This window comes from Argentina anserina, chromosome 1 (genome assembly GCF_933775445.1).
Source record: "Argentina anserina chromosome 1, drPotAnse1.1, whole genome shotgun sequence".
NCBI classification, from domain to species: Eukaryota; Viridiplantae; Streptophyta; class Magnoliopsida; order Rosales; family Rosaceae; genus Argentina; species Argentina anserina.
Window position 1 is genome coordinate 7,311,164 of NC_065872.1, and position 26,707 is coordinate 7,337,870.

Genomic DNA, 26,707 nt, shown 5'->3' on the forward strand with positions numbered 1-26,707 from the left:
CACATCTAATTATTAAACCTTTCGTTGTCTTGTTACTTTATTATCTAACTTATCCTTGCTGACCTTGCATAAAAGACTTTCTCTCCCCTCATCAGCTAAAGAAAATGTATTTAAGAGGTGTCAATCTAATCAGATCTTTGTTAATGTTTATAATTACAGATATGCCAATATTAATTATGACGTGGTCACAAACTCTTTCTCGAGTTCGATGGTCCAACGTTCTTGATGAATGTTGAATAGAAGGTTTAAGTAGAGAATGTTTGCTACACATCAATGCTATATATTGATGATACTTTAAAAATGGGATCATTGTGGTTTTAAGTTTAAACTTTAAAGTTTAAAGGTCAGGGTTTTTTTTATTTTTTGAATCGTAAGGTCAGGGTTTATTATGATGGGAGAGTTTTGAACCAGATGATGATGCAGGGAAACAGCTTTGATGCGAAGAGCAGGAAATTTATTGATTTTGGGGTTGAGAATTATAAGATATTAAGTAGTCATAGACTCATACGAATACAAGTACTGGTAACAAAGATTAATGCCGATCTTGTCAGAATTATATAGGCTTGTACTTTTTACAGGGGCGTCGCTTATCCTTTTTTGTTTTTTTTGGACGTGATCATTTATCCTTCTTCTTTAGCTAGCTCGTTTCCTTTGATCATGCAGTGGTTCCACACTTCCACCGGTTGTTTAAATTGTTAAATCATTGATTACCGATCATATTTATCAGACAGACTTCTACTTTACGTTAGTTAAAATCATATAAGCGAGCCAACGAGATTTGACTTAGTTGGCAAGGACGGACTTAAGGTATATCACTCACACATGTTCGATCTCCATTACCAAGAGGTCTTGTTGGCTCGCGATCTGTAAATTCTCTGCGGAAATCTATATTTGAGGGTTGTGGGACAAGTACGTGTCTGTCGTAAGTTCTTCCGAATTGAGGTTGTAGGTATGCCCTGGCGTTGGTGGTATAGCGTAACCAAACTCTCACCGACATTTTTTTGTATCCAAAAAAAGAATCATATAAGCGATTGTACGTCGGTTTAGCAGAAGGATTGAGTGACAGCAGAAGTCAGAACGACTTAAAATATTCTTTACGTTTTTAAGCTAAACCGTAGGCAATAGTGAAGCCACACTCAATATTAATCTACTCAACAAGGGCCAATATATATGCCTTCATTTTGTTTTTCTTCCTCGAATTTGGACTAATATATCATGCATTGACTATTAACTAAAGTTAAAAGAAACCAATTGAGGTAGAAAACAAAGAAACTTTCAAGTCTACTAATCCAAGAATTCAAGAGGCTGGATGATAGTGCATGGTCAATCTTGCTTCTTATAAGTATATGATTTTGGCCTTATTAGTTCTTAATCATCCTCGTCGATCTCTATCAATACTGCCCTTACCAATAATAGTCTCCTCATATTGTTAACGGGATCCGTTTCTGAAAGGTCGTGTAGACATGCAAATTCTAGAAACATGCATGATAAATCATGCCCCTATCATCCTACAAAGTCAAATGCATTATGGTTTATAATTCATCTGAATTATATTAATTCATCATCTTGTGGTGATATACACTCATTATTTGTAGATTAATATTCGGCTTTTGCCAAAGCATAACATTTGTCACAAGCAACTGTCCTCAGAATGATACAAATCGAAAGTCTGCACTGACTATGTGAAGGTTCTATTAAAATGAAACGTGGCTAGATATCTTTCAATTCAAGGCAAATTCTTGGACATTCATGGTTGGAATGGAATGCTATATTGCTATTACATTTGAAGCCAGCTGCATAAGAACACTTGCTAATGCAATGTGTGGGTTGACCAACAAGGCTTTGAGAATGACCAAACAATTAAACCTTTTTGTCAAATCACGAGGGTGGACTGCCTGAAAAGAACCCTAGCTTTGAGACCAAGATATGCATGGATTATTCCATGAGCAAACGACAAATAATTAGAAGAAAAATGACACATGAAACCCCAGAAGGAATCGCTAAGCCTCGAGGCTGTAGGCTTTTGTTTGTGCATGCTTGGCTTTGCTTTGCTACGATCGACAAGGAGAAAAGTTGTAATGGCATCCAATCCATGTCCAACTACTAGCTAGGTAAATGAAGAATGATGTGCCTCAAAGCACAAGAACATGCACCAACTTTGCTTTAAAAAGTGTGGATTAGCTAAGCTGAAAGGGTCCTTTAGTTAGTAGCAATGAGAGTAAAGTATGATCTCTTTTGTGTTGTCAATGCTTTCTCCTTTCTACGTGGGAGGTTTTCTGGCTTTTCTCAGATATTGGATTCTCTTCAAGTTTTTACTTGAGTGGTTTTGTACTTAATGGCCTAGAAAGGTTTGTCTTTGTTAGTCTTTTTATAAGCAATCATCATCGTTCATGGAATCATAGAAATGACTTCACTAGCTAGTTCACATTCTGGGAATTCATTTTGGGTTTGTGTGGATGAGGGAAACGTGCGCACTTGCATTAGGAAATTTACAATCATGTCTGTAGAGTGTAGAATAGATATCACGATCAACGAGAGTCCATTATACACATGATGGGGTAATTTAGAGAGTTTTTGTCTAGCCAGATTTGGTATAGTATTGATTTAAGTTCACATCTAGCTATCATTCTTCTTGTGGAATTGTGGAAACAATCTTTGCTCACCACATGAAATGCGGCAATGCAAAAACTGTAATCATACTGTAGGTAGCACCAGACAATCATTTTATGATGTAGTATTGGTACAGTGTGGCTAAGATGGTTAGCAAGATTGCTATAAAGCTAACGGTATATACAGGGCAGATTATGTTAGCTAAACCATGCTGAAACTCAATTGTCATGATTTTGAAGAAGTTGGGCCAAATAGAATGGAACTTCTTGCTTGGGATGTCAACGAGATGTCGATTGTATAATCACTGTGAAAGGCGTCTGGACCACCTGAGATCAAAGATTAACACAACATATCTATGAAAGCAAAACGTATTGGAAGAATATACTGTGGTTTGATGCAATAATCTCATTTGATGCATCCAAGAAATTCAACGAATAAGGAGCGAAATTTACCACCATATGGTAAATGCTCATTATCACCACTAGTGTCAGATACCATGTCCTACAATTTCACTAAGGACATCATGGAACTTGGACAAAATTCAGAATGTTTGGAAAACACACAAGTTACATGCACAAAAACATGGTTTCCTGCAACATCAGCTAAAACTACTGTGAACTCATTTGATGCATCCAAGAAATTCAACGAATAAGGAGCGAAATTTACCACCATATGGTAAATGCTCATTATCACCACTAGTGTCAGATATCATGTCCTACAATTTCACTAAGGACATCATGGAACTTGGACAAAATTCAGAATGTTTGGAAAACACAAGTTACATGCACAAAAACATGGTTTCCTGCAACATCAGCTAAAACTACTGTGAACTACATCCTTGCTCATCTCACCTTCATGGTGCTTTTCAAAACACTCAGACCCCTGAGTTAAGATGCTTGCAGAAGCCTAACTGCCTTGCGCCTCAGCCTCAGTCTTCCAGCAACACTGTCTGCACTTGGTTCAGCCACATGAATAAGCTTTTTCTTGAGCTTTGAACTTCCTTTCGATAAGGTATTGCTATCATCACCATCTTTATTATCAGCAAACAGCACACTGGTTTCTTCTTTGATTTCCTTCTCTGACAAGATATTGTTAGCATCTGGGATTTTCTCTTTTGTCTCCGAAGAATCACCATCTGGCTCAGCTTCTTTCTGACGTCTCTGCCTTAATCTTCCACCAATACTATCAGCAGTTGGTTCATTAACCCGAGCTCGCTTCTTTTTGGACTTTGAGGTAGTTTCTAATCCATTGGTACCATCACCAGGATTGAGATCCACACTATCCACTTTAATCTCTTCATTTTCTTTATGATCATCAGTGCTGCTCCCAGACTGAAGCTTTGGCAATCCAAGGCTGTCACCAACCATGTGGTCAATCTCAGGGAAGGACAATGTCCTCTTTTTTCTCTTCATCTCATTGTCTCCTTTCTGTTCACCTAGAGGTGTTAATGGTCCAAGGTCATTATGATCAGCCTTGACATTTTCTTCATCCATATCTTGTACAGGCAGTGACTTTCTTGCAGAAACTTGCTCAGGAGTCTCTGGAGTTTGCACTAAACTTGGGTCTGCACGTCGGGTTTGAATGAGATAGTGTGCAACTGATTTGAAGCCTAGTTGTAGTATCTGGTGAAGTACATATGATAAATCACAGCTCCATATGCAAGAGGAAAAATTAACAAAAATAAAAAAAGAAACCGAGGCATGATTTTATAAGCAACCTTTCTGTAGAGAAGGCCAGTGGGAGGCCACCCTTTTGCTGTCCGACAGAAACTACAGTTGCAAATTCCACGACACACGGGGCAAATCCACTTTGGATCCTCAATGGCCTCAAGTACATGCTCCCCATATCTGCTTCAGCAGGGATACAAGTAAAAAGTATAAGCATTGGATTAACAACTTTCAGAATGCAAATATAGCAATTAGGAAACTCGAAGGCTGCAACACTGCAGCGTGAAGCATAGTGCTATGATTCTCAATTATTTGATTTATTTCACAAGCCATATGTGTAGAATGTAAAACACTCATGATATACTTTTTACCAGATGAGTGAAACTTTAACGAAATTCTGTGAATAATCAAACTTAATTTTTCAAGAGTGGTAAATGACAAATTAATATGTCAACATGTTATCACTGGTTTTATAGTACCATTTAAGAATGACTATCAGGGATTCAATGGCAAAACTTGACTGTCTTTGGAGTTTGATAGTTCAGGAATCATAGTTTCTAGAAAACTTAAAAGGAATCATAGATGCCATTTGATACACATAAAAGGTTGCATATGGAGAAGGCAATTAGTAAAATATGAATATGTTCAAAAGTTCTTAATTTGGCTTCTTTACTGGAAAAAATGCTTAACAATATGTTATGACGAGTTTGATAAACTGAAGTCCATCTTACAAACTGAAGCTTAAGCTTCATACAGTTGTATATCATATGGCATCTAAGATTCCTTTGAAGTTTGATAATAATTTGGCTTCTTCACTGGAAAAATTGCTTAATCATATGTTATGATGAGTTTGTTAAACTGAAGTCAATCTTGCAAACTGAAGCTTAAGCTTCATACAGTTTGTATGATACGTAAATCGGAGGACGGCAAATAAGGTTTGTATAATCTATATATATATATATATGGCTGCGATGGCCAAAGATTATTATGCATTTAGAACAAATATAAATGGAGATTTATCTATACCAACCTAGATGGGTCAATTGGTACCTAATAAAGTTTTCAATATCAAAGCATCAAGCATGTGCTTAAGAGAGGAGGCAGGGAATTTTATATAACTGAAAGTAGTGACAACATCATAAAAATTTTGACAAAATTTAAAAGCAGGAACAAAGTTTCAAGAGTCGAATTTACCTCATGTACAAACAGTCTCCACAGAACTGTCCATGGATCTTGTTGCATTGGCTGCATTGAGTACGATGTCCCAGAGTCTTCTGTCTGTAACACAGCATTTCAATCCTTGTCAATATGAAAATAAACCAAGAAATACCAATACAATAACACCTAGTTCCAGAATTCTCTGGCAAAAACTCCAGATTGTTACCTTCTAATATATGAACGTACTTAACAAACACAAAAACAAGAACACTAGTTGTATGAGGAAATGTTGCTGCTGGGACCCAATCCATAGCAATAAACGGAACTTCAAACTTTGTCATTCAAAATTTGTTAAGCTTAACATTCTAAAGGGTAACCAACCTGCACTGATGACAAGTCTTTCCTCTAACTGAGTCATAAATTCGCTTTCCATCATTCCCACACCCGTCCACAAATAGAGTCCAGCTCTTTTCAGTGTGACCCAACAGCTTTTCATGTTCTTCTGTGTAAATCTCCGGTCTTGCACCCTCCTCCAGCATAATACTACCCATTTCCTTACACTCACCCTTCTTCTTTGGACCTGTTTCCGTGTAGCTCACCGGAGTCGAATTCTGCAATCTGAACCCACAAACCACATTTAAGAGATTAAATTGAAGTCAGCCGAATCATAATTAAAAGATGCAAGTACTTGACAACCTAGTCCACATTCTCCAGATACTCAACTGGTGTATTCTTGGTCACTATATCTATCAGATACAATTTAAAACACACCAGAGTTACACAGGCCAGCCATTTCAGAGTCATACACAGTCCAAAACCATCAGAATCAAACACCAAGTTGCTTAACGATTTTGACTTAATATAAAAGTCACTGTTTAGCTCTGAAATTGCATTTTCTCAAGAGTCGCACAAAAGGTTTAAACCCACCAGAGTAGTACAGACCCAGTAAAGATTAATGCTTCTTTTCAAAACCCACAAAGCATTCACAGTCAAAAACAGACTGAATCCATTAGAATCATCAGACACCCAGTCCTTTAAAGATTTCAATTCTACAAAAAAAAAGTATAATGTTTCATTATAAAAAGATTGCATTTTCACCACAAAAAAAGTGAACAACTCGCAGATCATATAAAGACTCTAAAGTCCTAAACCCATGAACCATTTCATAGTCAAAAACAGCCAAAACCCACCAAAACCACTCACACATTTGCTTAAAGATTCCAGCTTTTCACAGAACTCAGTAGTTATTGAACTAAAGATCGCATCTTTCTCAAAATTTACAGACAAGTTCAAAGAGGGTATGATGATATCACCTAGAAGATCGGCGAATGGGTCCGGGTTTCCGAATAGGAGAGACTCTAGGAGACGGCGTCGTTTTGGAGAAGCTGTTCTTGGCTTGAAAGTGAGACTTGAGCTCGAGTGAGATGTCAGCAAGGCCGAGCTTCTGCATTCGTTCAAGGTTTGCTTTGATTCTTTCATCTCTTGAAATCTCGTACTGAGACTTGGTCTGGGTCTGAGTCTGAGTCGTGTTCATCATCATTGAACTCACTCACTACTCACTGGTGTCTTCTTCTCTATCTCACTCTGACTCCACAAGTAAATAGGATCTTTGTGTGTTCCCAACACCTCAACGGTCTTCTTTGGAGCCCAAAATGGAGTTGGGATTGGTAATAAATTAATAATAGGTGGGTTTAGCGGCAATGTGGCATGCACCGCTCTGCCACTTCCTTTTTAGTGCTTCTTCATTTGGGATAATTTTCAAAATCTTCCCTCATCTACGTTATTTGAATTTTTTCCATTTATAGTTTTTGGAGTATTCTAATTTGTCTAGCTAATTTAGGAAAAAATATATTACAAAGGAAAAATTATACGATTCGTGTTGTTCATTTAAATAACTTATGTGGGTCGTAAGATGTTACTATTCGGATAATTTTAAAGACTATATTTTAGAAAAATTTTATTCAAATCATTACGATGATAAACATGATACAAATTACGTCTTATTAAGTTAAGTAATATTTAAGCTATTAAGTGAATAATCAAGGAATTAATAATTCTTGCATTGTACATTGACACAATGACACTCATGAATCGTGTCACTCACCTATTACTGGCATGTTTACTTACTTGAAATGGAGTTGTATTTCGCTGGAATCAATTACATTCCGGCGTTTACTTGCCAAGAGGAATGGAATTCGTGGTGGGACCCACCTCCAAAATTCATTCCGATTCCGGAAATGTCATGGAATTGTAATACCAAGGGGGGAGGTGGGAATGAGAGGGAATGAACATTTCTTCCAAAAATATCCTTACCCATCTACTTATATTAGTTGTGTTTGGTTAGCCATAGGTACAAAATGACCTTAATAAACCTCTACTTAATTAGCCATAGGTACAAAATGACCTACTTAAATACATATTTTGATCAAGTGTTGTAAAGGAAACACTAAAGAGAAAGTTTTTTCCTATTTGTAAAAGTGTATTTTGGTAATTAACTTAAATTTAATTCCGATTCCTTATTACAAGTAAACAACAACAATCGTAACTAGTTTCTTTCCTATTCCTCCATATTATTCCATTCCGTCTCTCATTCCTTCCGATTCCTATTCCATATTAATTCTATTCCGAGTAAGTAAACGTGTCATACATGTACATGGACAATGATTAACAAATTACGATGTTAATCCAAAGTCCTTATTTGCTTCGTATTCTTCATCACTAAACTTAAAACCAAACAATACCTACAAGTGAATTAACTGGAAAATCGGAACTCATTATGGAGAATTCAAGCTGCTAGCGACATCGATGACAAAGCGGTACTTGACATCTGCCTCGGCAACTCGTTCAAAAGCAGTGTTCACAAATCCATAGGAATGACTTCAACATCGGCTGTGACATTATGCTTTGCAGCAAAATTTAGCATCTCTTGAGTCTCTTTCATTCCTCCAGTTGAACTCCCAGCATTCCCAGCAATGGACTTCCTCCCTATTGAAATTCGGAAGTTAAATAAAATTGTGCTTTTGCTATTTTAGAGTAATAGTTCTCTCATCCAAGCAAAATAAAAGGATGAAATCCACGTACTCACCCCTGATCAAAGGAAACACCGGCGGTTCAGTAGGTTGGAGGGGAACACCCACCACGATTAGCTTTCCTTCCGTCGTTAACAAGTCGACCAATGATGAAAGAGGATGTGGAGCTGAAACTGTGTCGATGATACCGTCCATTGTACCCATGGCAGCCTGTTACATGCATGTAATGTATTCATATTATGATATAAGCTTTTTGACAATCATATTCAGTCGGACAATATAAAATGTAAGATAGATTTATCGGTAATTATTAATTAACCATATTCATATAGTGCATTGTAGTGTTTCATTTACCTGCATTTCTTCTTGGTTGTTACTGATCAGAAAGTGGTCAACACCAAGTTGTTCCATTGCTTCCTTCTTCTTGTTTAGAGATGTACTTATCACAGTCACTTTTGCTCCAATAGCCTTGGCAAACTTCACTGACATATGACTGAGTCCCCCAAGCCCTACCACTCCAAGTGCTTACCATGCTCAAGTAGTCCGAAGTGAATCATAGGGCTGTACACCGTAATGCCACCACAAAGCATAGGTGCAACACCCTCTAATGGCAAGTTATCTCGATTCGAACCGCGAAATGAGAAATTTTCGGTGCTACCGTAGTTTTACATGAGAATGCCTAGTGGTTTTTATTTCCAATCACAATTTGACATGCATAAATTAATTAAAAAAATTATATTTACGCTATTTTGTTAAAGACTATTTTGGGTTTTAAAAAGAAACCCTACACCATACACTCTAATACCCTAAACCCTAAAACCTAAACCCATACACCATAAACCCTAAACTCTGCATCATAAACCATTAAAACCTAAACTCTACACACTAAACTCTAAACTTTAAACCTGAAATCCTAGTTTAAAATCATTAATACCCATGAAAAGTCATTTCACAAATAATAAAAATATGTTATATTATAATTTTGGTGTAATAAATGCATGTGTCAAAATATAACGGGTAATGACGACCACTAAGTATTGTCACGTGGTATTACGGTAGCATATCCTGTGAAATATAGTTCTCGACTACGATTTTGTCGAAGAATCCACCGTAAGTTATCGATCCGTCATGGTTGGGACAGGCGAAGGTCCATACCATTTCAGGGCAGTAATTTTCCAAGTCTCGTGCACAGTTACCGCACGAGCCACATGAACCCACCATGGAACCTACTCTGACGAAGTCTCCTCCTTTAAATTTTGTGACGTTGCTCCCGACTTCGGTCACTTGCCCGACAATCTCATGTCTACAAAATAATGGTGAAGTATATACAGTACTATTTGATATTTATACATGGTAATGTTTTACTGAGTAATCAATGACTACTAGTGGGGTGGCCGCGCTTTGCGCTGGCTTTTGCTTATGTGAACTGTGAAGTATATTTCAATTGGCTTTTGCATTGGCATTTAATATATGATGAGTAAATGATAATTTACGAAATACTATTCTAATTAGATGTTATATCAATGCAATATATAATAATCGTAAAAGATGAGACCTTCATTCCCTAATGTTTGTATTGTAAACGATGGAGTAACATCTCTAATTAGATATATGCAATATGAACATGAACTGTAATTCCTCAAAAATATGATGTCAAAATATAAATTCATCTAATGTTTCACCCCCGCTTTCTTTTAGTCTCTCTCTTTCTTGATCTCCACACCATTGGCGGATGACATCTTAATATGAAGTTAAACTAAGGCGCTCTCATATCTCTAATTATTGCTGAATTTCTTTTGTTCCGAACCTGAGCGAAAGAAAGAATATTAATTGAGCTAAATTAGACATAAATAATCTTCGAATGTAAATCTTACCTTTCTAAATCACAAATTCTGGAACAAAATCAATTCAACCGTTACAGTAAAACATAAATAATATAACAATACACGAATCTCAAGTACTGAGCATTAACTTACCCAAGTTTAGTTAAATCAACTGAACCTTCATTCTAAGTTTGAACATGCTCCTTTATTTCCTGTAAAATAAAACAAATGAAAAATTCAGAGAAATCAAACATGCAATTACTAACTGATACTGTAAAAAGAGAATATAATAATGATACAAAGAACCTGAAGAAAAAAGAATTAAACAGCGGTGAAGAAACTAATATTGTGAAAGGTTAATGATATCCATTTCGTTTGATAACCAAACACTTCATTTAGGTGGACAAAGAAATGAGCAAATGCCATTAGATTTGAGTTTTATTTGTTATCATACCTACTTAATCGTGATAATAGTGGTGAATTTATCAAAAACAACAATATGCAAAAAAGAAATCATCAATAAAGAAATCAGAAAATAAGAGTAAACGTGAGATGTAGAGCAAAAAGAAAACAACATATATGGGTGGCACTCACATAATACAGAAAGATTGGTGATAAATATATATTGGCAACAAATGCAGCATATATCAGTTGGTTACCTTTCTAAACCTGTAAGAAATGGAAACAAATTATTGTTAAATGAATAAACATGCGGCTTGAAATTAGGATCTCTGATTAATGCAAAGATGAAGATCCTCAAAAGTTTTATTTAGAAGCAACGAATAGGATAACTGCAAATTGATCAAATAAATATACTGGAAGAACTTCCCCCCAAAAAAAAAATCATAATCAATTTTGAGGCCAACCTTTGTACCTCAGAGTGATGTTGTAAATGGAAAGTAGATATATTACTTTATGTAAGATCAGAAACAAAGATTACCCAATAGCTAAATTAAGTTTCAACTCTTCAATTAATGAGAAAAAACTAAAGCCTGGAAAAATAAATAAATTAACAGAATAAAGAAAACACGAAATAAAAAAAACCATTAGAGTAATCTAAATCCTCATATGCATTAGAGTGTGTAGGTTTTAACACAACCTGAGATTACCAATAGAGAAAAGCAAAGCATACCAAGTTTTAGTTCATCTTCCTAGCTTCTTCTGGTTACCCTTCAACTTTCTTCCCACCTTAAGAGCAAAAAAAACCCCTGAAAAAAAGAGCACTAAAATTAAAATCCAATTTAGAAGAAAAGAAGGCATGAATGAGCAATCCTCTTATTCGGTTGAACCAAGACAACATGCAAATGATGCAGAAAAACAAGACAACATGCAAATGATGCAGAAAAACTAAGTATTGTTGATCAATCTCACAAACTGAACAAAAAAAAAAACTTGGGCAAGAGGATGAATACATTCAGTCATTTGCCAATTAATTGCCCATAGTTATGTCTTCTTATGTTTTTTTCCAACAAAGCTCATATAATTGTCACTGTCTACTCAATGTGCGAAGAAATGCAGTTAAATAAGAACATTAATCATCTAATGTCAATATATCAATATTTTCTGAACCTGTGAAAGTTTACTCACTGGCCACTGCATTCTTTATTAACAAAGATAATATGATCAGTTGCCTAAATTATGACATAGTACTTGAAAAGGAAAGAAGGATCGTTCATTGAAGAAGCAAATATCCTTACTTACTGTAAAAAAGTTGACCACATTGATGTTCTCTTACATAAACTCAAACTCAGGTAGTTCATTATTTTCAAGTGAGTTTATCTTATCACCCCTCACCAATTCATATGACATGGTTATGATATTAGACTGATCATCTCAACTTGTATCTATTTTAAACCAATGTCAATGATGTAACACCCAAATAACCATGTCAATTACATTTTAATTGTATTCAACAGTCTACAGTATGTATGAATTGACAAAGAAAGCATCCTCATCTTTTTTAACAACTGGATCCTCACAACATAGAAAGCATCTAAACATATGTTGTTGCGATAACCAAATCTATTGAAGAAGGTTAAACAATCAACAGACATAAAATGAAACTTAGATTCTTACCAAGTTTTTGAACCAACTACAGTTCCACAATTAACGTGCACTTTAATGACCAAATTTCATGAGTTTTTTTTTTTCCAGACTTTACATAAGTTCAGACAGCCTCAGCACAATCCATAGGAAAATTGCAATAATTTCGAGTGCAACATTAGATGATGCTTTGTCTTAGTTAATTGATCAACTGAACTCAGTTGGTCATAATGTAATGCACCATTACAATATTCCAGGTTCTTTATATTTATTTGAAGCTGAAGAGAACAAAAAATTCATAGTATAGTATAAAATAAAATTAAAAAAACATTAAAAAAAGAGAGCAAAAGTAGTTGAACCTACAATTGCATCTAATGACCTTCACAATAGGTCATTAGTCTACAATTTCATTGTGCCACTGATTCTGCTACTAACCCTGATAGCAAAGACATAAAATGTATCAAAACCCAGAAATGGAATTTAAAAACTCAATATCAAAATTTAAAACGCAAAAACCCAAAAAATATACAAACATAATAAAAAGACAGACCTGCTAAACCAAAGAATAGAACCACATGGTGCCTTGAACTGTAACTGAAAATCTAGAACTGATTTTATGAAGAAATGGAAACTGAAAAAGTGAACTGCAACTATGCTAATAGATTAATTTACGACTCCAGACCTCCAAATTCTCTCAATTCTCTCAGTTCTCTTTCTCCTCACTCTCAACTTTACTTTCTCAAGTTGAACTATTTTTCAGAAAGATATAATACTCAAAAGGTGTTATATATATACATTCGAATAATCAATACCAGAATCAAAGCTGAAAAAAAAAGTGAATTTCCTAAGAACACACACATAATTGATTACCAAAGCCTACACTCAAGCACTCGAATATATTCTATATCATCATATAAATAAACCCCATTGCTTACCTTCTTTTGCCGAAAACTTCATGCCAAAATCGACTGAAAACTTTTTTTGTTCTTCTCCTGGAACAAAGAACACAGTCCATTATAGAGAAGAATAAAACCCAGAAAAAAAAAATCAATCTCAGAAAAGAATGAAGCTCATAAAATCAAGATTACCCAGAAAAAACCACCACAAAATCCCAAATTTAAAAAAGATGAAGAAGAGAGGAACACTTACGCGTCTCATAAACTAAGCTCCTAATAGAATAACGATCTACCCGACCCTCCCTCTCTCTCCTTCTCAGTCTCTGTTTTGAGAGAAAGAACTGAACTGACAAAGAGAGAAGCCAAATCACACAAACCCAGTCGAAAACAAAACCACCGAGAAAAGCACGAATAAAAACAAAAACTCGCAACACCCTTGTCTAGGACTTCGCTCTGCTCGCAATACTTTCACAACTGGACGACACAAAAACTCTATTATGCCTACAGCCAGTACCAATAAATAATTTAAGTTAGAATAAACAATATAAAAAAGGAACAAAACAAAATGCAGAAATCAAACAACCATAGAATTGCAGACACACATCAATCCCACGATACACTTTCTTTATACCCTCGATCCACGTTTCATTACAACCCAAATTTCTCTTCACGTTTTATTATTTTGCTTTTGTTACTTTCGGGTACAAAAAAGAGAAAACAATAAACAGTCTATAGATGTTTTAAACCACTATCATCTAAAGTTCGTAGCAAAGAAGGAAATGAATGAATGACCATGCCTGATAACATGCATTTATATATCACTCACGAACATCACACCCCACACACTAACACGAAGGATAACTAAATGTCAAATTGCATTATATTCAGAATAAAAGGGTAAGACGAACAATACCAAAAACACATATCCATTAAAATACTAAGTCAAAACAATATCAGATGCAAGCAACAGGTCCAAAATAGTCTCTCCCATATCAACAAAAAAATACTTTACAAAAGTAGAACCGAGGTATATACAAACACCAAGAGATAAACTACCTGATCACATCACAGCCTAACAAACCAAACCTGCAGATAGGAAAAATGACTTTTAATTGGTAAATCAATCAGTAAACCAAAAACAAAACAGATGAACAATCAAATAGGAATGTAAAAAATCAAAAAAAATCAAAAGCAACAAACCTAGCTCATAAATGAATCAAGAGTTCAAACACCCCGCCCACTTATACCTTTAAATGGTCACAAACGCACTCAAAAAAATCAGCCAAATAAACATCATCCATAACCACTAATCAACCAAACAAAATCGCAAAACAACAAACCCAAAAAAAGCAGCTCAATCTCTTAGTATTGAACTCTCATTTTTACTCTGATAGGGTATTTTAAGAGAGAGAGAGAGAGAGAGAGAGAGAGAGAGAGAGAGGACTTACTTTGTAGAAAATACTCTTAGCGTCGATCAACTTGTCCGATATCGATTGGGCTATTTAGCTCCTCATCTACCTTGTTTTCTCTCCTTCTCTATCCACGGCAGAATGGAGACCATAAGAGAGATCTCTGCAATTGCTTTCTTCCCCAAGAAGAACTTCGATGGGTAGGGAGCAGCTTCAAGCCAAAAATTTGATTCAGGAACAAACGAATTCGCTCGGTTATCTCCCTCCACCTCTCTCAGTTCTCTCTCTCCCTCTCTCTCCCTCCCCGCTAAAGCTTTCGGTTATCAAAACAATCACACACGACGCCTCTCGTCTTTCTACCGAAGCTAAACAATTGTCACACAAATAAGCCATATCCATGAAGCCACACAAAATACCCGCGAGGCCCAACAAATACACCCGACCCAGAACCTCATGTGAACAGTACCTCAAGTGAACAGTAAATTACACCCACCCTTAATAGTAGGGAAATATATGCAAATTACTACTACCTACATTACGTACCCCGGGACGAGCGGATAGATGCTCTCTCCAACTTCGTTCTGAGAAAAATGAAGGTCTGAGTGGCAGATACCACAATAGAGTATCTTCATGCTGATATCGTTCTTACCAGTAGCCCTGCATGCACAATTGATGGCATAAGATTTAAAACCAAACAACAACGTACACCAGTAGATCGAGTCGAAGAGGGGCCTAGCTAACTAGAGAGGAAGATGATCGAGATACGAGATCATAAGTAAATGCATAAATATATACATACCTCCTGTTACGAAAAATCCCTAGTAGGCGTTTGTGTTACCAAATTTAGTACTCGCGGACGGGAACTGACGTGGATCATCGTTTGTCTTGCTCTTCGCTCGATTTGAACAATCGTCTTTTGGCAAGAGGGGAGGGGAGGGTACTTGTAGAAAACCCTCTGATGCTAAAGTCAGTATTTATCTTAGATGTTCTCAATTCAAATAATCAGAATAAGTTCTCTTACCTCTTGTCTATCCCTTTTTTTTATATAGTGGAGCTCTTCTTTTGTCACTAAATAGTTTTTTTGATCACCATTAATTGAGACATTGATGTGCACTTATGTTTGTTTTCCATCAATGCTCATTCATTCTACGGTTGGTTACAACACTCATGTCTCCTTATTTGTCGGTTTCACACCGAGCATTCATTAGTCATTACAAATGACTGAATTATGATTGTCATTCAAGTCTCAATCAACTACCTCTTTCATTGTTACCTTCATTGTCGTAATCATTTCACCATAACAATTACTCACACTTAATATGTCTTTACTCGATGTATTACTTCATTTTTATTGTTGGGTACTAATATTTTCTCGCTCCCGCACTTGCTGGTGGAGTGGAAGGGAGACAGAATTCATGAGGAGTCTCTAGCAGCCCAGCCATAAGCTATCACTCCCTGCACTACTTCTGATGTAATTGCTTCAACCATTTCTTTTCAAAGGTGAATCCACACTATCAGTATTATGAGCGATATAGCTTGAGATCAAGTGAAAGTAGTTTGTAAAATGAGAGAGAGATATGTATGGATCGGTTAGGCTATATTAGACTATATATATATATATATAGGATCAGGAGCGGACGTCTGCACAGTGCAGATTTGTCCGTTCCGACGACAGACGATGCGCAACGACGGCGTGAATGGTGTCGGTCGTGCTCCCTCCACCAGGACTCAAGTCTGTGTTGGCCGAAATTTGGAAATTTCAAGTTTCTGTCAAATTTCTAGAAATTTATAGATTCCGGCCGCAGTAGGCCAACGTTAGAGCTCCGGCCGGCACAGAAAGGAGCGTCGAGAGGGGAGGAGTATGGCCGACACCATCCATGCCGTCGTTGCGTTTCGCCGGTCACCGGAATTGCTGATGTTCACATTTTTGGAGATTTGCGGACGTCCGGACAGTCCGTATCGTGTGGATTCGGCAATTCCGGCCACCGGCGACGCCCAACGACGACGCCGACCAGCACAACCACACTCTCTTCCTCCTGGCGCTCATGTCTGTGCCGGTTGAAGTTGTAGCACCGGCATACAGCAGCCGAAATCTTGAAATCTCGAGATTACGACCGCCGTAGGCCGGTGATGTAGCTCTAGCCGCCACAGATAGGAGCGCCGGGAGGAGGGGAGTGTGGCTGTACTGGTCGGCACCGTCATTGCGCGTCGCCGGTGGCCAAAATCGCTGAATCCGCAAAATGCGGACCATCTGGACGTCCGTAGTAGAGACGGACTGTATATATATATTGCTCCAAGATCATGGATGTACTAGTTGTACGTGTGTAAAAGATGATATTCCAGCTAGATATATAATTGGATTTGCTGAGATCCATTGATCCTTGTACGTGCTCGGTCACTTGATTTTTCTAGGTACAAATTAAAACAGCATCAGTTGTAAATGATGGTAATCATGGTATCAATTATCAAATATTTATAGGAAATGAACATGATGATATGCTCATTGAAGCTGAAATGTTTTTTTATTCCTATATGGTAATATTGATTTGGAATAATAAGCTCTAGGGTGCCATTAAGAGCAAAGGCACCTATTTTGGGTGGATGGGACTAATTCTTGGTCCGGATTAATCTACTATTCACCCGAATCAATCCTTGGTCACATGTTTGACAATACGCCCACGTGATTAATTCAAAGATTAATTACTATTCATATTGTATTATAAAATTTTTATTTATTTTGAATTTTAAATTTATTTATTAATACGTTAAGTAATTTATAATAATACATATTAACAAAATTATAGTTAGAATTATTTATATGAATTTTGATAAGGTTAACAAATTAATAATTGTTATCTTTAAATGTTATCTGTTAGATCAAATATAATGGCATATATTAAAGACCTAAATTTTTTTTCTTTCCTTTGGACACAACTAAAAAGCTTTACACGTGGTTGTATTGCGGGCCCCATAATTTGATTATTCCGGACTAATTAATGGACTGAGAATCAACCAAACTCTTAGTCGGATTAGGTGGCTCCCACTGCTAACCCAGGTCAATTTAGTGTAGATGCATGTTGTTTATAGGCCAACCCTCACTCCACCCCATGGTTTCAAACCTACATAGCACGGAAGCTTGGTTGGACGACCGATTCCCGCTTCGGAAGCGGAAGCGGGAGCGGAAGCGCTCGGAAGCGTGGGGAAGCGCGACGGAAGCGCGATTCCTAAAAAGGTGGGTTTGGAAGCGCGGCGGAAGCGTTGGCTTACAAATTGGAAGCGCGACGGAAGCGTTGGCTTCCAAATTGGAAGCGCGGCGTAAGCGTTGACTTCCAAATTAGAAGGGTGATTCATTCTCTACCTCTATTTCATCAATCAATGTCTTGAGACTCTTCTTGTCGTTTCATCTTCTTATTTATTTCGTTAAGCGGTTAAAGATGAATAACATCAATCAATCTAATATGTGTCAGAAATATGGGGAAGAGATATCAGGAAAATCTAGATGAGAGAGAGATATATAGAGAAGACAGAGAGTTGTAGAGAGATATGAAAAAAAATCCATATGAGAGAGAGAGAGACAGAGGGAAGACGAACCTTTTTTTTTTATCAATTTCATCTAGTGATGTCTCTTTGACTTGCACGTGCCCAACACCTTCACACTATGTTGTACATTCTTTTGTTTGAATTTTAAAATGAAGCTTTAATAATGCTATAATCAAAGATAATCATGGAATAGAAAATAAGTCATTAATAGTTAACTAATTATTTTAATACTAGATAAAATAATTAAAAATAAAATATAAAAATATAATATATATATATATATATATATTATTCTGAAGCTTCCAAAACGCACCCGCTTTCTTAATTTTTGGAAAAAAACGTTTCTGCGTTTCCAAACGCTTCGCTTCCACGTACCCGTACCCGATTCCATGCACCCTAGTTTTAAACCATTGCAGCATCTGCTAATATATATACATATATGGGTTTTTGCCTATTGTTAAAGTCTAAAGGAAGGAAGAAGAAAGGGTTTATCCCTCGAGATTCATTTTTCTCCAAAAAGAAGGAAGAAGGTTTGAGGGAACTTGGCGAAGCTTATGTCTTCATTTATTTATTTTATTGCTTCCACAGCAAGATCCGTTGTAGTCTAGTTGGTCAGGATATTCGGCTCTCACCCGAAAGACCCGGGTTCAAGTCCCGGCAACGGAATTCTCTTTTTCATTTTTTTTCCAAACCGAGCCACCTAAGTTGGGAAGAAATCCGCGCCAATTGCTCCTTTTGATTCTTTATACTTTTCTGGGGACTTAATATTTTGTTCGATTGCATAGGCAACCTAACAATTCTTACCATTTTGAGAGAATTGCACCAAATGTTGATGAACTACCTCATCAGGATTTCCCAACTCATCAACTGGCTCACGCCTTCACCATCGTATAAAAAAGGCAGTCAAACCCAATATTATGAAACTTAGTTAACATAATCTTACAAGTTTCTCCAATGGGTTCCTTTCTGAACAAACAAGGTGCTTATATACTTCTCAGTAAGCTAAGTTTGCAGCAATCATGATCATAACCATGGCCATTACGAGATCTTATATCACACTGGCCTTGGTAGGCTTGGTTCTTTTGCTCATCAACAACCTGAGCTATGTGGCCTATGCTGCTGAGACTGAAGGGCTGGGAGCTTCTTTTATCTTTGGTGATTCCCTGGTTGATTCCGGAAACAATAACTACTTGCCGACACTGTCTAAGGCGAATATGCGTCCTAATGGGATAGATTTCCAGGCGTCTGGAGGAAATCCCACTGGACGGTTCACGAATGGTAGAACTATTGGTGATATAGTTGGTAAACATTTTGTCACATCATTTTGTGAACAAATTTGATAACCTGTTACCAAATCTAGACTCCGAAAAAGTGACATGATATGATTTACCTTAAGTTGTTCTTCTGTTTATGCAGGTGAAGAACTGGGACAGCCGAATTACGCTCTCCCATATTTAGCTCCTAATGCTACAGGGAAAGCCATATTGTATGGAGTGAATTATGCTTCAGGAGGAGCAGGGATCATGAATGCAACAGGAAGAATATTTGTTAGTTTCAAAAACCCTCTAAGGATCACTTCTTTGAATTTGATCCGATTTATTTGTGTTTAGTCATTCATTGTTATATTTGGAGGTTTAGATTCACCACTATTCTCACCCCTGTTTTTTCAAGTCCAGAACATGTTAGTTTTCTGTCACAAACAAGTTTCCTCTTACAAAAATTATATGACAGTATTCATGATGATATGAATTGTTGTCCACGTTAGGCAATATTATAGAATTTCTGAAATATATGAATCTTACAGGTGAATAGGGTGGGAATGGATATCCAAATCGATTATTTCAACGAAACAAGGAAGCAGATTGATAAGCTACTGGGTCCATCAAAGGCAAAAGAGTATATTTCCAAAAGGTCTATTTTCTCAATCACAGTTGGAGCAAATGACTTTCTGAACAACTATCTACTACCAGTCCTCTCCATTGGAGCAAGAATTTCTGAGACCCCAGATGCATTCATTGATGATTTGATCACTCACTTCAGAGCTCAGCTAACTGTATGCATACATTTAAATCTAGTGCACTCTTAGTTTTTCAGTAGACTCTTGTTCATTATTCACTAATTGATGATAAACTGGTGCAGAGACTTTATCAATTGGGTGCTCGAAAATTTGTTATAGGAAATGTTGGACCTATAGGTTGCATACCGTACCAGAAGACAATCAATCAGCTCAACCCAGACCAATGTGTGGAGTTGCCTAATAAGCTTGCGCTGCAATACAATGGCAGACTGAAGGACTTGCTTGCCGAGCTGAATGATAACCTCCCCGGATCAACATTTGTTTATGCAAACGTGTATGATCTAGTGTCGGAGCTCATTACTAACTACGATAAATATGGTAAGTCGCATAATAGTGTATGTGATGAAGCATATATATAACTGTTTTTCATGAGCTAGCTAGAAAAAAAAAACCCGAAGAAATTCACAAGTGATAGAGGCGTTAAATGGATCAATGTTAGACTGTAAGTTATGCCTTTCGAGTATTCTTCATAGCATTTTAGGCCATATCATTCACACACAAAAAATGCGAAATCGCATTAGATTGCTAGCCAGTCAATGCTTAAGGTAACATCACAAGCCAGCATCATACAAGTTCCATAATTCGACATTTGAGCCTCGACACCATTATTTAGGTAAAATTAATTATAGAATTTAACTCCGAATCTAACTCCACTTGTTGAATTGAATCGTTAATCCGATAATGATCGATATGATGATTGAACTTAACATATGATTGTTTCAAATGCAGGATTTTCTACAGCAAGTAGAGCTTGTTGTGGGAATGGTGGCCAATATTCAGGAATAGTCCCTTGTGGTCCAACATCAAGTATGTGTTCTGATCGGTCCAAGCATGTATTCTGGGATCCCTACCATCCAAGTGAAGCTGCCAACCTTATACTTGCCAAGAAATTGCTTGATGGAGACACAAGAATCATTTCTCCAATGAATCTCAGGCAACTTCGAGATCATTAACTCTGTGACCTCTAAATGTTGTACTGTTCATGTATAACATTTAGTACGTTGTACAACCGCAGCTATTGTGATCTCTTGCTTTCTTTGTGAACTGTAACAAGTACAAGCTTTGGTTTTATTATTATGGATGTAATGTTATATACGTACAGCGTTTGGATTTTAGGATTCGTATCCCACGGATTGCGGACCAAAAATTGACAATATAGAGCGCTGTGATATAAGAAAACGCTACAAATTAATTGTTGATTATACTTTGCATTTGCATTTCAAACCTAACGGCAATCATCAGGGCGTACTCGGCAATCCATGTAGTTTCTTGCTTGAAGCTCATTGCGCTGGCCAAGTGTTTATTGCAATCTGAGAGCAAGAGATTATTGTTAGGCTTCTATTGTTTCTGACATGTAGACTATTGTAGAGCTTGGAAAAGCTATCTGGTTTTGATCGGTAGACTCGATAAGAACTATGACTCGTAAACTTCATCCCTTTTCTCAAATTTTGGCTTCGTTGTTTGATTCGGTTCACTCAAAAGATTGTGTACTGTCCTTGTTTTACAATTGCAAACTCATTCAGTTAGAACATACTGAACATTATGAACCACCCACGAAATAATTATCATTAGAATTCAAAAGGATTAGAAGGAACTGCTGGTCACTCAGTGGTCCATTGGCTGTGCTTTATTGCAGAGACCATGAGGTCTTGAGATCGACTGGCATCAGAAACAGAAAAAGGATTAAAAGGAACTAGGAAGTAATGAGGAAACATTTGTATATATATTCGATTGATTTGAAAACAATTTTACGGGTTGCTTCACTTGCTTGGGGTGTTGGGACCGATGTGAACGTTTTAAAGATCATTTCTTCATGTGAGGGGGAATCATGTCCGCCGGAGAAAAGGCCAAGAATATAAGAGACAAAGAAAGAGAGAGAAAGAAGAAGATGGAGATGACCAGAGACGAGAAGGGAATGCAGAATCTGAACCCAAGAAAAAGAAGGAGAGCAAGCCTCGCATTATAGCCAGTGATTATTGGCGACCGAATAATCCAGCAGGAGCACCACCAGTAGAGAGAGAGAGAGAGAGAGAGTAGGGCAAAGTCCTACTGGAGGGAGGGCATTGGCAACAGTGTTTAGGACTGACAAGTTTTGATCGAGACTTATGATACTTTGCCGGAGACACTCTCAGCCCTCGCGTGCCATTTGCCTCTCTTCGCCGACAACCACCTGTCGCGGAGGCGGGGCCCCAACCTGGTCTCTCTTCTCTTAGCTGGTGACTTCTGAAACGGAGAGAATCCCATTTCGTCTTACTCTTCATCCATAACGTACTGTCCTTTTGCCGTGGAAATTTAAGACTTGCTTCTCGTGTTTTTTCTTGGGATCAGAATATAATGGAAATCAATGGATGTAAATTTGCCGACGATCTAAATTTTACTAATTTCATGCACATTTTTTAAATAGTTGACACGTGTCTTCTTATTTAATTATGATTTAATTATAATTATTAAAATAATAATAAATTTCAATTTCTTCTAATTTTAATTTTAACAAATTCTTAATTGGAGTGTCTATTCATATTTCTCAAAACAGCACTTAGACCTCTATCTTTTTTCAAGTTAGTGCTGATTTTTTCAACAAATGTGAAATTACCAACACAAATAAATATAAAAATAAACAAAAAATTAAAAATTTCAATACAATACATCTGATTTCTCAATTTTTCTTTATAAAATAATAAGAGAAATTTCAAATGTATGAAGATCTAGCTATACTGTGATATTATCGTGTTCAATAATTTCATATATAGATCGTAATAAAAATATTGTTCTCACTTTGTGCTTTTTCAGTTTATTGTGATCCGTCCATTTAAATGCGTTTGTTGTTATACAATGTATATAAATTTTATTACTTAAGCTTAAGAAACTTGATATAGTTATAAGACGTTTTGAATCAAATGAATTTTAATAGTTTTGAATCAATTGAATAAATTTTAAAGTAACAACTATAGTTTTATTGATTTTGTTGGACTATGAGCATTTTGGGGAAATTGGGGAGGTCTAAATACCATTTTAATTGTTTGTCAAAGTAGATTGAAGGTTTGATTACCAAATAGATCTAAATACTATTTTTAGAGGTATGAATATAAATCCCAATTTGAAATTACCAACACAAATAAATATAAAAATAAACAAAAATTTCAATACAATACATTTGATTTCTCAATTTTTCTTTATAAAATAATAAGAGAAATTTCAAACGTAGAAAGATCTAGCTATATTGTGATATTATCGTGTTCAATAATTTCATATATAGATCGTAATAAAAATATTGTTCTCACTTTGTGTGTTTTTTTTTAGTTTATTGTGATCCGTCCATTTTGAATGCGTTTGTTGTTATAAAATGTATATAAGTTTTATTATTTAAGCTTAAGAAACTCGATATAGTTATAAGACGTTTTGAATCAAATGAATTATAATAGTTTTGAATCAATTGAATAAATTTTAAAATAACAACTATAGTTTTCTTGATTTTGTTGAACTATGGGCATTTTGGGAAAATTGGGGAGGTCTAAATATCATTCTAATTGTTTGTCAAAGTAGATTGGAGGTTTGATTACCAAATAGATCTAAATACCATTTTAAAGGTATAAATTGAAACCTCATTCTTAAATGTGTTTAATCACATTAATTAATAAAATAGAATCCTATTACCACCCCTAGATATAAATTCCTTCACTTCCCACCAGATTTCTTCATTTTTTTTTCTCTTGAAGCAAGACCAACTAAAGTGCAAAAGGTGTGATACCAGAAGTATGGAAGCAAATTTGTTGACCACCATTCATTTGTCTACTTTGTGCACACCCTTCAAAACTCATGTCACATGTCTTTTCTCAATTCATATTTAAATAATAATTAAGCAATTGAACACATAACGTGAGTTTACAAGGGTGGATACAAGGTTGACAAATAGAGTGTGTTCGCCAAATTTGTTTCTCCGGAAGTAATATGATTTAGGACACTAATACAAAATAACTAGAGCCAAATTTACTCCATAAAAATATTAAAAAGGAAAAAACCCAAACGTAATTAATTAGAAACAATGTTAAGATTTAAATGAAAAAAAAATCAATTGTATTGTTAATTTTTTAGGAGGTGACATGTGTCATTGTTAGACAAAGTAAAGAAAATGACACATGACACATATTTAAGGGGTGATCATAAGGTGGACAAATTTTGGATGCTCGACGAATTTGCATCCGAAATCAATTCAACTTTGCGAGGATTATCTTCATATAGAAGTATTAGTATAAGTAATTAACTAACCAAGCATTATTGTAACTGGAAATCTTGTTAGTTTGACAAAATTGTTACATTACATCAATAACCACACTATGTAGTGGCAGACGCACATGAGGGCCAGTGGGGGTAGCTCAATTTTTGAGACTTTGTTTTTTTTTTTAAATCAATATATAAGGCATATGTATAACTTGTTGCTTATAGTTGTTAATTAGCCTTCATACTTCTAATAATAATTGGTTCAGAAGTTTTAATAATTCTAATATAGGTTGTTATTGGGATCTTAACTAATTTTCTGTTGTATTTTGTTTTCTTCATCGAAACTAAACAGCTCTTCTCCTCCTACCTCTCATTACTGAATTTTCCGTTCAATCATCTTTAATCAACAACTAAATATTGTACATACTAAAATGCGACATTTTTTTCTACCCAATTTCTTCTTCTTTTTTACTTTCACAATTTTTTTTTACGCTTCGCGCAAATTAAACTCTATTTCTTTGCCTCTACTTATGGATTATTATGCGTCCGCCACTGTGAGTATGAGAGAGAACTTCAAGAGAATAATGTGCGTCTCTAACTTACTTTTGAATCTTCGTGCATACTAAGCGAGTGTGCGTTTATATTTCAATCATTGGATTCAATTGTTAGTCTGTTACTCATAATTCACAAAAACTATCTCTTAGTCAAATATAACCCGTATACGAGTAGTATTAAAACTACTATAGTGATGTCATCATTGAGAGACACACAACAACTACTGATCGACATTCGCTTGTATAATTAGCAAGAGGTAACTTTCAAGCACATTACAATTCGTGCTAGTGGGGTTTGCGCATGTAGTTGGTCATTTTAACACATTAGATAACATGACATTCAATTCGTCAACTGAGTATGTTTTTTGTAACTTTAATTTTTACAAAGAAACATTAAATAGTTTGCCGCAACATCATAAAGTTTGGGTTTGGTGATCAAGAAGAATGATGACTAACCGAGGTGCATGAATGAATCAAAGGACTTTATGATTACAATGAGCTAAGCTGCTGGTTAGGCTAAGGTAAATGGAGATGGAAGATCGGTAGCTCGTTTGTTTGTTTTAGGGTGAAGCGGGAAATGCGGTGAGAGAAAGGAGAGAGGGAGTACGGAGGAGGGAATCTGATGCGGACATGACGCGCCCGAAATCAGAGGAGAAAACCAATTATTGCCCCCCACGCTGCTCCGACATTCATGATTCTGTCGGTTCAGTCTTGACCCACCCACCCACCCAACTCACCTTACCCGACTCCTATCAATCGCCTTCGGTCCCCCTTTGACGGGTTTTACCACCCTATTTACTTTTTACCCGCTTAACTTATTCGAACATGAGTTTTCACTCTGAGCACTCCATGAACTACCTTATGCACTCTCTCCGCTCTTTGGCTTTTGGCTCTTGCCTTCTTGTGTGTGACTGTTTGGGAGTGAAGAGGAGTGGAGATTCCGAAACCCGGAGTTCCAAGAGCTCATGTATATTTCACTTTGGGTCCCCAAGTTTTTAAATGTAACACATTGCTAAAGACAATATATCACATACCTATTCGATAAGATAATTATTATATGATATAGTACTAAAACTCAATTATAGTGAACCAGAGCCGAAATTATTGAATTTGTGTCATTGACAATCAATGTAATCGGGTGAGAAGTTCGTAGTCCTATTGACGTTATATTCACTCTCATAGTCTCATTAGTGTCAAAATTTACTCTCGTAGTCTCATTGATGTCTTGTGATCGAATTAGTGATATGATAGAAGTAAAAATTTAGTTAAAAGTTAATTAATAATCTAACACGGAAGAATGTTATGATGTTTTAGGGCATATAATCAATATCTTGTTCTTAGGAAAATCAAGAATGTACCATCCTTAAACTCAATTTATTTTCTTTGTTTTTTGTCCCAAAAAAAGAGAGAGAGAGAGAGCCTTTTCTTCTAAAAGACGCAAGCTCTAATGACCGGGTGCCGGTGGCCGGGGAAGTTAGAATTGAACTACGACCGAAGAGAAAAGTTTGAAATGAACCATATTGAGAGAGACAAGTAGCCACCAATGCCTTCTGATTCTGCTCTCAATAATCTAACTGTTACACTCAACTGTATTCTACAACGGTCGATTGTGTGCATCATCAAACAACTGCGTACATACTTGGTTAATTTGAAGCCACACATACAATTACATGAGACTAAGCG

At 36.2% G+C, this 26,707-nt stretch overlaps 2 protein-coding genes, 1 long non-coding RNA gene, 1 other non-coding gene and 1 pseudogene across 4 annotated transcripts; 2 read left to right on the top strand and 3 right to left on the bottom strand.

Moving 5' to 3' along the window:
• Positions 1 to 3,155: 3,155 nt before the first annotated feature.
• LOC126805439 (uncharacterized) lies at positions 3,156 to 7,047 on the bottom strand. The gene is made up of 5 exons (XM_050532270.1): positions 6,749 to 7,047; positions 5,817 to 6,053; positions 5,472 to 5,555; positions 4,328 to 4,457; positions 3,156 to 4,232 (listed from the first exon to the last, which is right to left on the bottom strand). Exons 1-5 carry the CDS (start codon positions 6,973 to 6,975, stop codon positions 3,498 to 3,500), a joined length of 1,413 nt encoding a protein of 470 aa, XP_050388227.1. The 5' UTR covers positions 6,976 to 7,047; the 3' UTR covers positions 3,156 to 3,497.
• Positions 7,048 to 8,037: 990 nt separating this feature from the next.
• On the bottom strand, positions 8,038 to 18,248 carry LOC126805551 (probable mannitol dehydrogenase; annotated as a pseudogene).
• Positions 10,881 to 14,959, bottom strand: LOC126782106 (uncharacterized). The gene is made up of 7 exons (XR_007670737.1): positions 14,675 to 14,959; positions 14,283 to 14,312; positions 13,480 to 13,727; positions 13,266 to 13,322; positions 12,694 to 12,766; positions 11,420 to 11,475; positions 10,881 to 10,956 (listed from the first exon to the last, which is right to left on the bottom strand). It is a non-coding gene; the product is annotated as an uncharacterized LOC126782106 (long non-coding RNA).
• A 520-nt stretch (positions 18,249 to 18,768) lies between the features above and the next one.
• Positions 18,769 to 18,841, top strand: TRNAE-CUC (transfer RNA glutamic acid (anticodon CUC)). The gene has a single exon. It is a non-coding gene; the product is annotated as a tRNA-Glu (tRNA).
• A 350-nt stretch (positions 18,842 to 19,191) lies between these two features.
• LOC126805519 (GDSL esterase/lipase At2g23540-like) lies at positions 19,192 to 21,425 on the top strand. The gene is made up of 5 exons (XM_050532301.1): positions 19,192 to 19,477; positions 19,592 to 19,722; positions 19,980 to 20,228; positions 20,315 to 20,570; positions 20,982 to 21,425. The coding sequence occupies exons 1-5, from the start codon at positions 19,195 to 19,197 to the stop codon at positions 21,203 to 21,205; spliced, it is 1,143 nt and encodes a 380-aa protein (XP_050388258.1). The 5' UTR covers positions 19,192 to 19,194; the 3' UTR covers positions 21,206 to 21,425.
• The last annotated feature ends 5,282 nt before the right edge of the window (positions 21,426 to 26,707 follow it).

What these genes read in the sequence shown, in the direction of transcription:
- LOC126805439 (XM_050532270.1), bottom strand. Translation starts at nt 6,975, where the DNA reads ATGATGATGAACACGACTCAGACTCAGACCCAGACCAAGTCTCAGTAC. An exon ending in CCCATTCGCCGATCTTCTAG is followed by an intron (nt 6,054 to 6,748) that starts GTGATATCATCA and finishes TTGTGGGTTCAG; the next exon opens with ATTGCAGAATTCGACTCCGG. An exon ending in CTGGCCTTCTCTACAGAAAG is followed by an intron (nt 4,233 to 4,327) that starts GTTGCTTATAAA and finishes GTACTTCACCAG; the next exon opens with ATACTACAACTAGGCTTCAA.
- LOC126805519 (XM_050532301.1), top strand. Translation starts at nt 19,195, where the DNA reads ATGATCATAACCATGGCCATTACGAGATCTTATATCACACTGGCCTTG. An exon ending in ATGCAACAGGAAGAATATTT is followed by an intron (nt 19,723 to 19,979) that starts GTTAGTTTCAAA and finishes TGAATCTTACAG; the next exon opens with GTGAATAGGGTGGGAATGGA. An exon ending in TACTAACTACGATAAATATG is followed by an intron (nt 20,571 to 20,981) that starts GTAAGTCGCATA and finishes TTTCAAATGCAG; the next exon opens with GATTTTCTACAGCAAGTAGA.